This window comes from Lates calcarifer, unplaced genomic scaffold, assembly GCF_001640805.2.
Source record: "Lates calcarifer isolate ASB-BC8 unplaced genomic scaffold, TLL_Latcal_v3 _unitig_4583_quiver_710, whole genome shotgun sequence".
Classification (NCBI taxonomy): domain Eukaryota; kingdom Metazoa; phylum Chordata; class Actinopteri; family Centropomidae; genus Lates; species Lates calcarifer.
This window is the reverse complement of record NW_026116984.1, coordinates 1985-16240: the sequence shown is the minus strand read 5'-3', so window position 1 is coordinate 16240 and position 14256 is coordinate 1985. Positions and strand designations below refer to the sequence as shown.

The 14256-nt window shown below is 41.6% G+C and overlaps 1 protein-coding gene across 1 annotated transcript in view; it reads left to right on the top strand.

Moving 5' to 3' along the window:
• Positions 1-14001, top strand: part of LOC108900668 (cadherin-2-like) — a gene marked incomplete at its 3' end in the record, with an annotated part of 62318 nt that extends 48317 nt beyond the window's left edge. Inside the window, 10 exon segments of the mRNA XM_018701835.2 lie at positions 470-614; positions 726-898; positions 1756-1893; positions 2297-2482; positions 3240-3493; positions 6721-6863; positions 11329-11562; positions 13766-13872; positions 13874-13909; positions 13911-14001. Of these exon segments, the coding sequence (XP_018557351.2) occupies positions 470-614; positions 726-898; positions 1756-1893; positions 2297-2482; positions 3240-3493; positions 6721-6863; positions 11329-11562; positions 13766-13872; positions 13874-13909; positions 13911-14001 (1507 nt within the window).
• Between the last annotated feature and the right edge of the window lie 255 nt (positions 14002-14256).

Here is a 14256-nt window from a genome sequence, read left to right as displayed (position 1 = left end):
AGGTGAGGGGTGGAGCCTGCAGGTAGAGCGTGTATCATCAACACGCCTGCTCGCTCATTGTAAATTGTCTGGACTGAGACCTGCTCTGTTCAGTCAACTCAATTGAACATAACACAGACTTTATACCAGGAGCTGGATAAAGTCTGTAGAATGTCCAGTTTGACTGATTCGTACATTTGCATTCACACATACAACTCCATCATAATGTCTAGTTAGGCTTGTAGTGCATGTGCGAAGGCAGCTTATGTTAACATTGTGAGCATGTTAGCATGCTTATGTTAACATTTAAGTCATAGCACAGCTATGTCTAAGTACAGCCTCACAAGGTAATAGCATGTTTATTTCCTGAGTGTACGTCTGAACCGCTCTAACAGAGATATTATTAATGTCAGAGTGGCCTTATCTTAACCACTTAATCATATGGAACGTGTGTGTGTGTGTGTGCGTGTGTGTGTGTGCGCGCGCACAGTTACGAGCTCACGCCGTGGACCTGAACGGGAATCAGGTGGAGAACCCCATCGACATTGTCATTAATGTCATTGACCAGAACGACAATAGACCAGAGTTCACACACACCATCTTCAACGGCTCTGTACCTGAGGGATCCAAGCCTGGTACCAACACATACATACGCACACACAAACACACACACACACACACACACACACACACACTTCTAACACAGTTGTGGATCCCCCCCTCACTGACTTGCTGTGTGTTTCCAGGCTCCTTTGTGATGACTGTCACAGCTGTGGACAAAGATGATCCAAAAACTGCCAATGGGATGCTGCGATATAAGATTCTCTCCCAGAATCCTCAGAGCCCCTCCTCCAACATGTTCACCATTAACAACAAAACGGGTGACATCATCACTGTGGCAGCGGGCCTCGACAGGGAGGTGTGTGTCTGTGTGTGTGTGTGTGTTTGGGTGGACATTTTGTAAGGCTCATCCCTGAACCCATATGAAGCAGCTGCTTCTCAGCCTGTGATTGTGTGTCCAGCCTGCAGTGTTTCCTGGGGTGCAAAGACAGCTTTTTTCCTAGAAATCTTTTGACATGTGTAAATCCTACAGAATGTTCTGTCCTGCTTGCACACCAGCCACCAATGATTGTGTCTTTATGGATTTGTTAATCAGTCAAGTCTGCCTTTTTCTGAAGTTTGTTTTCTACATTCCCAGTAAGAGATAATTCTGGACTGTCATGGACACGGATCTTTCATTGTCATGTGACCTATGTATGGAATGGTATAAAGTCACAATTTGAGTTTCTTGAGTTCTTGAGTTAATTTGTCAAAGATGAGGAGGAATTGTCAAGTTAGGTTAGAATTAATCTGAATTATTTTAAATATGTTGACTTTTTCTTGTTGTAAGATATCAAATGAGGGTTTAATTCAGTGTTTTCTGTCATGGAAGTGAAATTATTTTTCTTTTGAAGATATTAAAAAGAAGATATAAAGATTGTACAGGAGATGTGTATAAGCCCTGTTAAATTTCATCGTCATTAGTTCCCTGAGCACTATTGTTAAGCTGTACTGACTGAGTCATTAGCTATAATGGTACTTTGACAGAAAGCTTTACTTACATTTAAATCTAATTATGACCTGTACATCAGTATTTGAACTGTGGCTTGTTTAATATACATTTTACATCTGTCCAAAAGTAATGTATGGTAGGATTTTAATTCAGTGTGAAGGAGGTTAAAAAGGACTTGAATTGTCTTTCCAGCCAGTGACCCTCTTTGTTCTGTCTGTTTCCAGAAAGTCACCCAGTACACCCTGATCATCCAGGCTACAGATATGGAGGGAAACCCCACGTACGGCCTGTCTAACACTGCCACCACTGTCATCAGGATCACTGATGTTAATGACAACCCCCCTGAATTCACCACAGACACAGTAGGTCCACACACACACTCAGACACACACCCAGAGAGGAAATCTAATGGCTCAGAAACAGCAAACGGGCAAGGCACTGTTATTCTAAACAGCACTAACACTCTCTGAGCTTTTATTGGCAGTGGCAGATGGTAGAGGAGCAAACAGCCAATGAAATGTCCAATACATTTATCTTCCTCAGTTCAGCTGAACAGATTGAACAAGAAGGAGCAGTGTTTGTGGGAAATGTGGTCTTTATTTTGGAAAACAGCAGTACTCAGCTCTGGTGTGAGACAGAAGTAATCATTTCAATGTTGGTTCCGTTTGTTTGCAGTAATCTTTACCAAGGTATTAATTAAATACTGTCAATTTTATAGTGATATGTTGGTGATAAAAATACTACCTTTTTGTCTGTCTCTGTCAGTTCTTTGGGGAGGTCCATGAGAACAGGGTGAATGTGATCGTTGCTAACCTAACAGTGACAGACAAAGACCAGCCTCACACTCCGGCCTGGAGTGCTGTGTATCGCATCATCGATGGAGACTCCACCGGACGCTTCTCCATCCCTACTGACCCCACTACCAACGAGGGCCTGCTCACTGTGGTCAAGGTGGGGTTTTAAATACTTTATATGAATCCACCAATTATGTTAAAATGTCACTGGACTCAGATTTGTACAGAGGTTACATTTATTCCTCAGCACTCAGCCTGCTCTTGAAGAAGGGATCTCTTAATGGAGGAATGATGATGGCAAGATAAATCTGTTTCAACGTATGTATGGGCACCCGACTGTTGCTGTATGACAGACTTGAAAATTGTAAACCACTCTTTAAGATTTCAGTCCTTGTTGATTTGTGGTAATGGTAAGCATGTTAGACTAAAATAGTTCCCAGAATTTTGTTGGACAGGTCATCGACACCCAGGGCTGATTATCACCAGGAGAAGAACAACGGGTGTTTCTGTTTGATGAAACTCAACTACACCACATCCACAGTTGTCACTGTCATTGCAACTAATATTAGAAATTTAGTGGACAAAGGTAGTTTTCATGGTGGTTTTATTAGGAAGTCTACAGGGAAAAAATTGAATGAAATTTATTTATGAGTGTAAAAGTTGGTTGGAAGTTTGGACACTTCTTCTGTGGATTTAGTCTGTCTTAGTGTCTATCTCTTTATGTAATCCCAGGCTGACTTCATGATTTTGACATCTCCTAATACCCATCATAGCTCTATATGCCCATAATGGAAACTCAGGTTACAACTGGAGACCTTGAGCAATCTGATAAAGTAACAGTTGTTCACGTCAAATTTTGTGGACATCCAGTTTACCATGTCACTATCATGGTTTCCCTCCCTTCCTCTGTCCAGCCAGTGGATTTTGAGCTGACCCGTTCCTTCATGCTGACAGTGGAGGCGGTGAATGAGGTTCCGCTGGCCCGAGGCATCCATCTGCCTCGTCAGTCCACAGCAACTGTCTCTGTTCGAATCCTGGACATCAATGAGAGTCCAGAGTTCAGCCCCAACCCCAAGCCCATCAAACTGGAGGAGGGTCTACCTGCAGGGTCTCTGCTCACCACCTTCACTGCCCAGGACCCTGACCGCTTCATGAGACAGACAGTCCGGTAAGACCTCCACTGGAAGCTATGATTTTACAAGCTTTCATTTTGTGATAGTGAGTTCACAGAGTTTCACAATGTGGTGCAAAATGTATATACACCAATCAGCAGCCACATCATGTATATACATCTAATCACAGTGTTTCAGTACGTCTTCATTTAGCTGACGCACTGTGATTAGACAGGAAATGACTCTGTGACTGCAGGAGTTGTCACGGCTCATTCTTGATTTCCTAGTTTGGGAACATTAGCTAACAAGATCAACAAGTGGTACTAACAGCAAGCTTCTAAAATAAGTTGAACCACCTTCACCATTTGTTAACTTGTTTAAAGTTGCATTTGGCAAAATTGAATGTTTTTCTTGTAAATGCCTGAAATGTTTTCTTGAGATAAAAACTTTTAGAGAGCTCAAATAATAAAAATATCCTTAACTTAAAGATTAAAGTTTCAGAGCTAATTGTTAGCTGAATGAAGTACCTGCTATAGCTGCTCAGCTAACACATCCACATTATTGATGATAACCTGTGTGTAAAAGCTACTGAATCTGAGAAGACCATTTGTCATGCCCAAAATCAATCAATAATCAATGATATAAACAGGGACTTGACACCATAATGACTCCATGATTTAAACAGTGATTTATTGTTGTGTAAACTCTGAAACCTCAGTGTAGTCAGTCAAACAGAAAACTTTTATCTGATCCTGGATCAGTTCAACCACTGAGTGATATTGGTGGATGACAGCGTATTGATTTATATGGGTGTGGGAGCAGGAGTTAGAGCCATGAAGACAATCAAACTTTTCTCTTGCTCATAGTTCATGATGAATTCTTGCATTAGTGTTAGCTTATGGATGTTAGCTCACTGCTAAACTGTTATTGCTGTAACGATACAGTCTATGGTTATGACCAAACTGTTAAAGGTCCAGAATTTGTCTTCGTTACACCACAGCCATGGAAAATTTTGGGCTGTGATTGGTTGGAAGGTGTGGGTAAACTCTCAGTAACTGGATGATCTAACCATCATCAACAATGGAAAATAAGGATTAATAGCTTCCCAGTGAGAACCATGTAAATATAAATTTAAATATGTATCATTTGTGTGTATCTGGACATCCAAATCAACTTACAGTAGGGAGAGGAGAGAGGCTTAAAGAGAGAGATAGGACCTAAATAACGTTGGCCATGATGAGGTTATGAGGGGCAGCTGAGGGTGATGGGCCATCCACACATAGGGGCCGATGACAGCTGCAATTAACTGTGAACAAGACCTGATTTTACAGCCCCCCCCACAATTCAACAGAAAATAGCCCCAGCTACATCACAGGAGGATTTTGAGAAAGGCTCAACTTTATGCAAATATCCTTGGACACAGGCCAGAACCAATCATGATCTTGATCCCAGTAGAAAGAGAAGAGCAGAATTTTTCCTACAATGGTGTAGTACACAAATGAACCTAAATAAAATAGAAAAAAAGCTGATTGTCACAGTCTCCAGCATCCCAACATGTCTATACTGAATTACCAAGACATAAAAAGAATATTATGTGGAGACAAATAAGTGGTGCAAGGAGCAAGATACAACTACTTTCTATATATATCTGTGTGTGTGAACAGACATAGCAAGGCTGCAATGAGTCAAGAACAAGATGGATTATAATCAGAATTGTGATCTTTCAACAGAGAGTATAAATGTGAAAGTGAGATACCATGAGATTATGAGATACCAGATATGAGACACTTAAAATCACAATTGCACAGGGCTCTGTATATGGAGATATATGGGGATGATGGCAGGGAGACAGTCACATTGATTGTAACAAGGGAGAAAAATGAGAACTTGTCAAAAAAGGACTTGACAGAGAAATTCAAACCCATCTGACATCCTCATTTCCACACAGCTGACCATTGACTGAGAGAGTTAAGTGTGATTATGTTAGAGTGTCAGTTTTAGAACAGCTTCCTCAGTCTGATGTGGGAAAGATCAGGGGAAACACAGTTGCCAAAACAGTTTGACCATCCAGTTCTGAGAGTGTGACACTGTTCACCCAGTATGTGAACAACAACCCTCACAGACCCTTAAAGCTCAAAGTCTGTCATTTAACTTCACAGTTATTGGTCCATCTCAGTTACAATGTGAGTACAGAACCAGCACAGTGAAACAAAGATGACTGTACCAATGCTTTTATATAAGTCAATATATTTTAGGAGGATATTAGATAGGTATAAAGTATTTGATAAAAGGCTATTATATAATAATTATATATAATATAATAATCATTAATCTGTTTTTGTTGAGATTTCCTTACACTTACTTAACAATGTAATTCATTTGGGCAATAGGGTGAATTTTTGCCTTCTCAGAAGGTGAGAGCAATAAGCTGTTCTCTCTTGCAGCCCATTTTTCAGATAAAAGCCAATAAGATGGCTGGATTTTTATTCGCAAAATATGTTTTCTGGAGGAAATGTCTGATTCCAGATCTTGCAGCACTGAGCTAACAGCTCAGTGCTGCAAGACCAGAGCACATAGAGCCTGCGGGACTGCTGCTTTTTGTCCCCATCCTTCTTTCTTTTACATCCCACTATTTGTTTCTAAATGTAGTACTGAAGTCTTTGTAGCCTAGCAACAGCCAATGGTGGACACACACTGTGTTCACAAAAACATGCGAGCACACACACACACACACACACGCTGACACACATAAGGCAACTGTATTGTGCGCTGTAGAGCAGGCTGGAGAGAGCATTTTAGTTTCTTAGTTTCTTTTTCTTTTTTGTTATTTTGTATTCTGTAGTTGGTGCTGCTCCTACATTTATTCATAACTGTACCTTTCTACTCTTTATCTCACCAATTAAAGATATACAAAATGGGCAATATTCCTGATTCTCGGGTGCTTCATGGTGGCTTTTTGGCAGCTCTGTGTGCTTTGTTTGAAACATTTCATCAGTAAGTTGCAGAGACTTGCCAAGATTGATTCTATTAATTGAAAAATAAATCTCCAATTCTAGTAAAAATATTTCCACTGACAAATATATGTTCTGATATAATTTATCATCTGTTAAAGGCAGAATCATCTCCAGAGAGAATAAATGAATGATTTGCGGTTGCCTTGTGAGAGTGCTGCAGCCTCTATACATCAGCTCCCCAGTAGCTGCTTTGGCCTGTAGCCAGGGAGGCAAATAAAGAGGCCTCTTTGTGGTGGTTTCTCATGCTGTCTCTCTCTCACTGAATCCAGGTACTCCAAGATGTATGACCCCGCCAACTGGCTGGAGATTGACCCGGTTAACGGTCGGATTTCCACCATCGCCATCCTTGACCGAGAGTCTCCCTACGTCAAGAACAACCTGTACAATGTTACCTTCATGGCTTCTGATAATGGTGAGACACGTGGGCTGTGCTGGTGTCCTGTAGTAACCCTATCCCCCCACATACCGTGGTGGATTGTGTTCACTGTTTCTTAGTGCTCCTTCAATAACTGCAGTAGTGCTGCTGACCCAGTGGGTGCTACTTAACTCAAAGAAACAACTAAAACAACTAGATAACAAAAGGAGGATGCCAACTAGTCTAGTCAGTGATGAAACAAAGAAAAAGCACAAAACTCCTAATAAACAACAAAATAACAAAAATAGAACCAAAGTGGCAAGCCAAAAATAAGTGTGATTACACAACTAAAACTGGCAAAGTGTGTGTGTGTGTGTCCAATTATCTTGTACAAACAAAATTAAAGTGAGTGACTCAGTATATCTGTATATTTATCGGGTGTGCAGGCTTCCTCTACCTACACACATAGCAAGTACTGTCTAGACTTATGCAGTATAGACAAGCAAAACCTGGTGGCCACTATCGACAGACCACAAAATCTAGAGCCACAGAGGTGAGCTACTCACTTGAAATCACAGACGCCATCACTGATGGCCTCACAGGACTTTTATACAGGTGACATAATAGCATGGGCTGCCCAGAGTGGTGCAGAAGCAGAGACTTCTATCCAATGAATGAATGAACATTTGATTCTGCATTGCTTTAAGAAATCTTGCTTTCCAAATCCTGGAAGTACGGAGTTTAAAGTCCAGTGAACGGTATGATGTCACATCAACATGCACATTCACAACTGCCAAACAATGCTGTTAACTGTCATATACAAACTCTCTGATGGAGGAAATATATTTGCGTGGTGGAGACACATCTCAGCTGAATATAGAGAATTTGCCTCACTTAGCCACATGTCATGCCAGCCATGTCAGATGCTTTTATTCCACATAATGTAAAGAGGAGGACTTCTTCCTGTAAACAGCAGCTTGGACTGGCACACCTTCAGTTACATTTAAATTCTTTATTCCTGTAATCAAATGTCCTGATCAGGGAAGTTTGTAGGATTACACACACTGTCTTTTGGAAACAGTAGTCCCACTGATTGCTAAAGGAGATGTTTCCTGTCTATTCAGTGCATGACTCCTCCAGTCTCCCTCTTTATTGCCATAGAAAAGAGAACTCTCTGTTCAAAGTGGAAAATTGTTGAAGAGGAATGCCCCATCCACTCTACTCTGCACCATCTCCATACAGAGGCCCTGCTGTGCTCTCAGCCTTTTGCTAACTGACTGTCTCAGCAAATTTTCTGGCTGTCTGGAGCACACAGTCTCTGTAAGAAGCTCACTCACACAAAACCAAACTCAGACACAAGGACAAACACTCTTACACTTGTGCAACAGGTTTCATGTGTGTAGTTTTTCAGCTGTCACTATATGTGCACCGGCCACCTGCTATTACTGTGTATACAAGAGTTTATACTGAGACCAGTACTTTCATTTCGGATAACTGATGCACTGTTAACTAATAACACTAATAACTTGCCTAGCTGGGAAGATGTGCATACTCCGTAGTGGCATTTAGTCAGGTTGTATGCATCATATTTCAATGACCGTAACTAAAACTACACTGGACAGTGCACAATTGAACGAAAATTTGTTGCATCTGGTTCGCCCATCGCCCTCACACCCATCGTCACCAAGTGCCTTGAGAGATTGGCACTGAGACATGTCAAGGCTAGCCTCCCTGCCACCCTTGATCTGTATCAGTTTGCATACAGAGGAAATAGATCAACGGAGGAGGCGATTTCCCTTGCTCTCCACCTGGCACTACAGCACTTGGAACACAAGGGGTCTTATGTCCGGATGTTCTTTGTTGTTCAGCCTACAGTTCGGCCTTTAACACCATCATACCAGACATACTGATCAACAAACTGCTCGGCCTCCACACTCACCTCTGCTCCTGGATTACAGTCTTACCAACTGCCCTCAGACCATCAAGCTTGCCTCCCACCCCTCCTCCACTTTCACTCTCAGCATCAGTTCCCCCCAGGGCTGTGTGCTGAGCCCACTTCTGTATTGTCTTTACACCCATGACTGCACACCAATCCACTCCTCCAACTCCATCATCAAATTCACAGATGATACGACAATAATTGGTCCAGAATCTCACGGAGTGGTGTTCCATCAGCAACCTTTCACTCAACGCAAAGAAAACAAAAGAACTTGTTCTGGACTCCAGGAAAAGAAAAACTGACCCCTGTCCATCCTCATCAATGGCGGGAGGGTGGAAGTAGTGCACAGTTTTAAGATTCTGGGGACACATATAACAGACAATCTCTCCTGGTCCATAAACACTACACACACAGTAAAAAAGGCGCAAGAGCGTCTCCACTTCCTCTGGATCCTGAAGAGGAATAACCAGTCAGTGCTGGTGGCTTTTTACCGTGCTGCTATTGAGAGCATCCTAACATACTGCCAGTTGTTTGACCTCCACTCTGTAAGCCAGGGCATTGTCATCCTGGATAAGGCCCACCACTGTCGTGTCACTTCACAATGTGGTTTGTACTGAACCTGGCACAACAGTCATGGGTCATCAGGGTGAACACCAGTGGGTTGTTTCTAACCCGCACTGACTGGGCTCTGTCAGTGAGGTCAAATAGCCAGTTACAGAGTCTGGAGATGATGTGGTACTTGACCAGCAGCTCAAAGCACTTCATCATCATGGGAATGACTATTGATATTTATGGAGCTGTTTATGGTACCTTCAATTAATAAATTAAACCCCTTTAAGTTTTTGATTTGTAAACCAAGCACAAATGAAAATACCATGAGAGGAAAAAAACAACAAATAAACAAACACAAAAATCATGTTTCACAGTGCAATAAAACCTCAGTTAGCCAAAATTTTCAACATAAACCCATCTTATTTTACAGTGTCCATGAGATGGAGATCCAGTTCAGTCTAATCAGTCTCTCTGTGTAAGTCCATCCACTATCAGAGTGTGAAGTGGAAGTGTTTCCTTGTGTAGGCATGGAGTGTATTTGTCCTACCAATTTCCACTGAACAGCAGCAATTCAGGCAAGTTCTCACTTTCTCTCGATCTGACTCTGAGTAGGCTCGCCACTCCAGCACCAACTACACATCCTCCAACAGGAGAATGTTGGGCTGAAGAATCCAAAAGTCTTGCAAGATCCAGAAATCCACTGAAGAATCGCCAAGAACAGTGAGGAAATCCAAAGGCAGAAGAAACCAACAGAGAAAAGGACGACCTGGCCAATAGTTGTCCTTTCGGCAACTAGCAGGACCACTACAGGCCTTTTTTTTCCTTTCTAGACTTTAGGTATCAGCGTTTATCTTGCTCTCTGATCTCTCTGTGTGTCTGTCTCCTTTGCTGCTCAATCAGGAAGAGATCGAAGAGAACATGACAGTATTATTTATTTTACATGGAGGGAAGGTATCACTAGGGGGAGCTGTTTTAGCACTTTCTTAATTACGAATTGTATCAGAGAGGCTCAAAATAAAATATTTATCTATTTAACTATGTATTTATTTATTCAACACTGAATCCTCAGATCATAGATCATTCTTCCTATATCTTCAGCATTTATTTAACAGGGTTCTGGTAACCTGGGGTTACATTGTATTCTCATTTTCCTCATCAGGTTTATAGAGGAAAACAATTTCCACCATAAATATCTTATTCAGTAAAGATGATGTCAGGGGAAGGGTAATAGGCAGGAGATTTTGGTAGAAAATGGAAGCTACCAGTCATAGTTTTAACTCATCTCAGGTGAGTTTCAATACCTCAAGTGACTGATATCCTTGTCAACTTGCGCATCACTGGTGGTCCTCACACAGGAACTACAGATGGAAACTAGATAAAATGCATTTCCTGCGGAAAATGCATGTGAATGCTGGAAGCATTCACACTATTGCTCTTCAAATCTTTATTAATATTATTATTAGTAATATTATTTTTTTTTAATCTATAACCATCCACTGCTGGACTCAAACCAGCAATCTCATGATCGATAGGCAACTGCTCTACCGGTTGCACCACTGAAGACCACAGGGTACTGTGTGGTGTAGTGGTAGTGAAATTGCAAAATTGTATAAATGGCAAAATTGCAAAAAGCGTAAAATATTCATAATGATCTCTATTATTATTATATTTGTTTTCTTGGAAGGGTTTTGTGATTACTTGTCTGTGTCAGGGCTTGAACACAAGACCTCTGGTTGGTAGGCATCCGCGTTACTGATCTCACCACTGAAGTCCACAGTGCAATGCCTGGTAGTAAAAGCAATTTTAGTGATAGTAAAATTGCAAAATTGTTATAAATAACAAAATAGTAAAAAGCTTAAAAAGTGAAATATTTTCATAGTAGAATGGTTTCTACAGCAGAAATGCAGCATTCACACTAATTAGCTTTTTATCTGGTGTTGTAAATGTATTATGCATTGTTTCTGCTAAATACTTAATAAAGCAAAAAAAAAGGATATAAAATAAAATATTGTTTTTTCATTCTGTGTCCAGGTATTCCACCTGCCAGTGGGACAGGCACCCTTCAGATGTATCTGCTGGACATTAATGACAATGCACCTCACGTGTTCCCCCCTGAGGTAGAAATGTGTGAGAAGCCAGATCCCAATGCCGTTAACATCACAGCCAGTGACCCTGACCTGACCCCTAACGCTGGACCCTTTGCCTTTGAGCTGGCCAATCGTCCATCAGATGTACGCCGCAACTGGACACTCAGTCGTGTCAATGGTCAGTGTGGGATAATGTGTCTGAGCTTGTCAGTTTTGTCACATACTTTCATTTATTTACTCTATTACTCTCTGTCCCTGCTTTGAAGAAAGAATACACCCAAGTATAAAATTGCGGCATTTATATATGACACTCAGTGGAAGATCATGACATGATGATGTTTGTAGCCTTCCAGTCAGCTACAGGTGTGACTTTTGTTTTGCCATATTATGAGAGGCCAAAAAAACCTGATTCACCTCCTCATGTTCTGTAACTTAAGGTCCAGTAAACCATTTTAACCACTTGAGATTATAGGTTTTTATCAAGTCAGACTTCAGTCACAACAATTGAGCATATGAGATTTAACTTGGATGTCACTGCAAAGAGACTGGGGTTATCTAACTCTCTGAAGGCTTGATATGAGACTTAAACCAAAACATTCAAGTGTCTAGAAAAAACATGCAGCAGCAAGCATGTCTTATTTACCGTACTAAATAGGTCTATCCGTTGCTATGCATTGAAGGTACATGGTCTCACCCTTGTAAAAATGACTGTTGATTGAAAATTTACCAGTTAGATTCCCTCACTTGGGGTAGCATCTTGCTCCCAAACCGAAGGGAACATTCCACTGTTATCCGGCAGAGATCCCAGCAGAACCATGTGGTCTGCAAAAGGCAGTAAGGTATTCCACAAACCGAACACACTCTTCCTCTGTGAAAATCACAAATAGGATCAGTCACAAGGGACAACCCTGGCAGAGGCCAGACAAGAAACATGCTTGACTTCATGCTGAGAATACAAAGCTCTCTGGTTATGAGGAATGGCTCATAGTAGCCACCCCAGTACCCCATACTTCCATAGTGCTCCCCACAAGACCTGCTGAGAGACAGTTGTAAGCCTCTCCCAAGTCTACAAAACACTCTTTACCCATACAAGGTTAATTTGCAAGGATAATGAGTTGGTCCCTTGATCCACACTCATGTTGGAATCTACATTGCTGCTCCTGGATTTGAGATTTGACAATTGGTCGGAGCCACATTTCCAGCACCCTGGCAAGCTTTCCTGGGGAGGCTGAGCAGTGTGATAATAATAATAAAAATAATAATAAAATAATAATAAGTCTCCCTTTTTTAAAAAAGGGAACTATGTTCCCAGTCTGCCAGTCCATAAACCACTGTCCCTGACCTCCATGTGGCATTAAAGAAGCATGTCAATCAAGACAACAATGTCTGGAGTCTTCAGCATCTGAAAGCAAAACATTTTATGGTTTCAGAGGAGGCAGGCTGCTCCCAGGTTACTCCCCCCACCCCCCCAGAGGGTTTCTCCATCATTGCCTACATGCAAATTTTAATCTCCCAAGGGGACTATAGAGTCCTCGGGTGTTGTCCTGTCCAAGACCCAACCCAGTGACTACAGAAGGGGAGTCAGAGCAACATTCAGAGCCTTCCTCTCAGCAACTTGTAGTCACATGAAGGTGACCCTGTCATTCAGGGAGATATCCAATATAGTGGCACTCAGCTGGAGACTCATGAGTATCTCCACACCCACCCAGTGCCTCACACCCTGGACAACTCCATGAGTTTGGTTCCAGAGCCAGTGCTGTACATGGAGGAGAGTCCATCTATGTCTAGTTAGTACCGCTCCTCCTACCTCATGAACTCCAGCTCCTTTCCCACTAGGTTGGTGACATTCTATCTCCCTAGGGCCACTCTATGATGCCAGAAATTGGCATTGTCTAGGTTCCCAACCCCAGTTTTGAAAAACAAATATTGTGTCGGTACAGTGGTCAGCATTTACAGACCTGACACACATCCTGACCTGAAATTTGCTCATAAAGATTTTAAATGAATTAATAAACTTAAAGCTTGACTCGGATTGTGCTGACCTACATTAGACTTTGGTAAAATATTCAAACTCACCTAACTAACCCTAAGTCCAACGAACTCAGTCGTCATAACTTGATGTAAATATGGAACTTGGGTGACATGTTGAAAGACATATATAGGTGTCATATATATAGGTGGAGATGGTAACTCCTGTCTCTGTTCAAAGGTGGTTTTCAGTGTTAGATGTGAGCATCCTCTTTGATCCCTTGTGTTCATTGGAACATGGAAGAGCATGCATGTGAAGCAGAATGAAGTCTGCAAGTGAGGAATTACCACTTTTGCCTGGCTTGAATTTCTCCATGTATCTACCCTTCCATCTTCATCTTATCATACTGTAGGTGAGTATGCTCAGCTTCGACTGCAGATCAGCTCCTTGGCCAGCGGGATCTATGAGGTTCCGATCATGATCACAGACTCTGGCAACCTCCCGATGTCCAACACATCCTTACCTGAAGGTAAAGGTCTGTCAGTGTGATCACCATGGGGAACTGTGTGGACATGGAGCGAATCATTGCCGCAGGACTGGGCACTGGAGCCATCATTGCCATCCTCATCTGTATCATCATACTGCTAGGTGAACTTCCCACACACACACACACACACACACACACACATTACTATCACACTTAGTAGACCAAACACAGCATACAGCAACAGAATATAAATTTTGTCAACAGTAAAAAAATCTAAATATAAATGCATGAAGGAATGATAACAGTGTTTAGTATCCATATTTTATGCTTTTACACACTGAGAAAATTTGAATGAAAGCTATATATAATATTAAATCTGAAATATAAAGCTTTCACTGCTTTGTGAAACAAGTTTA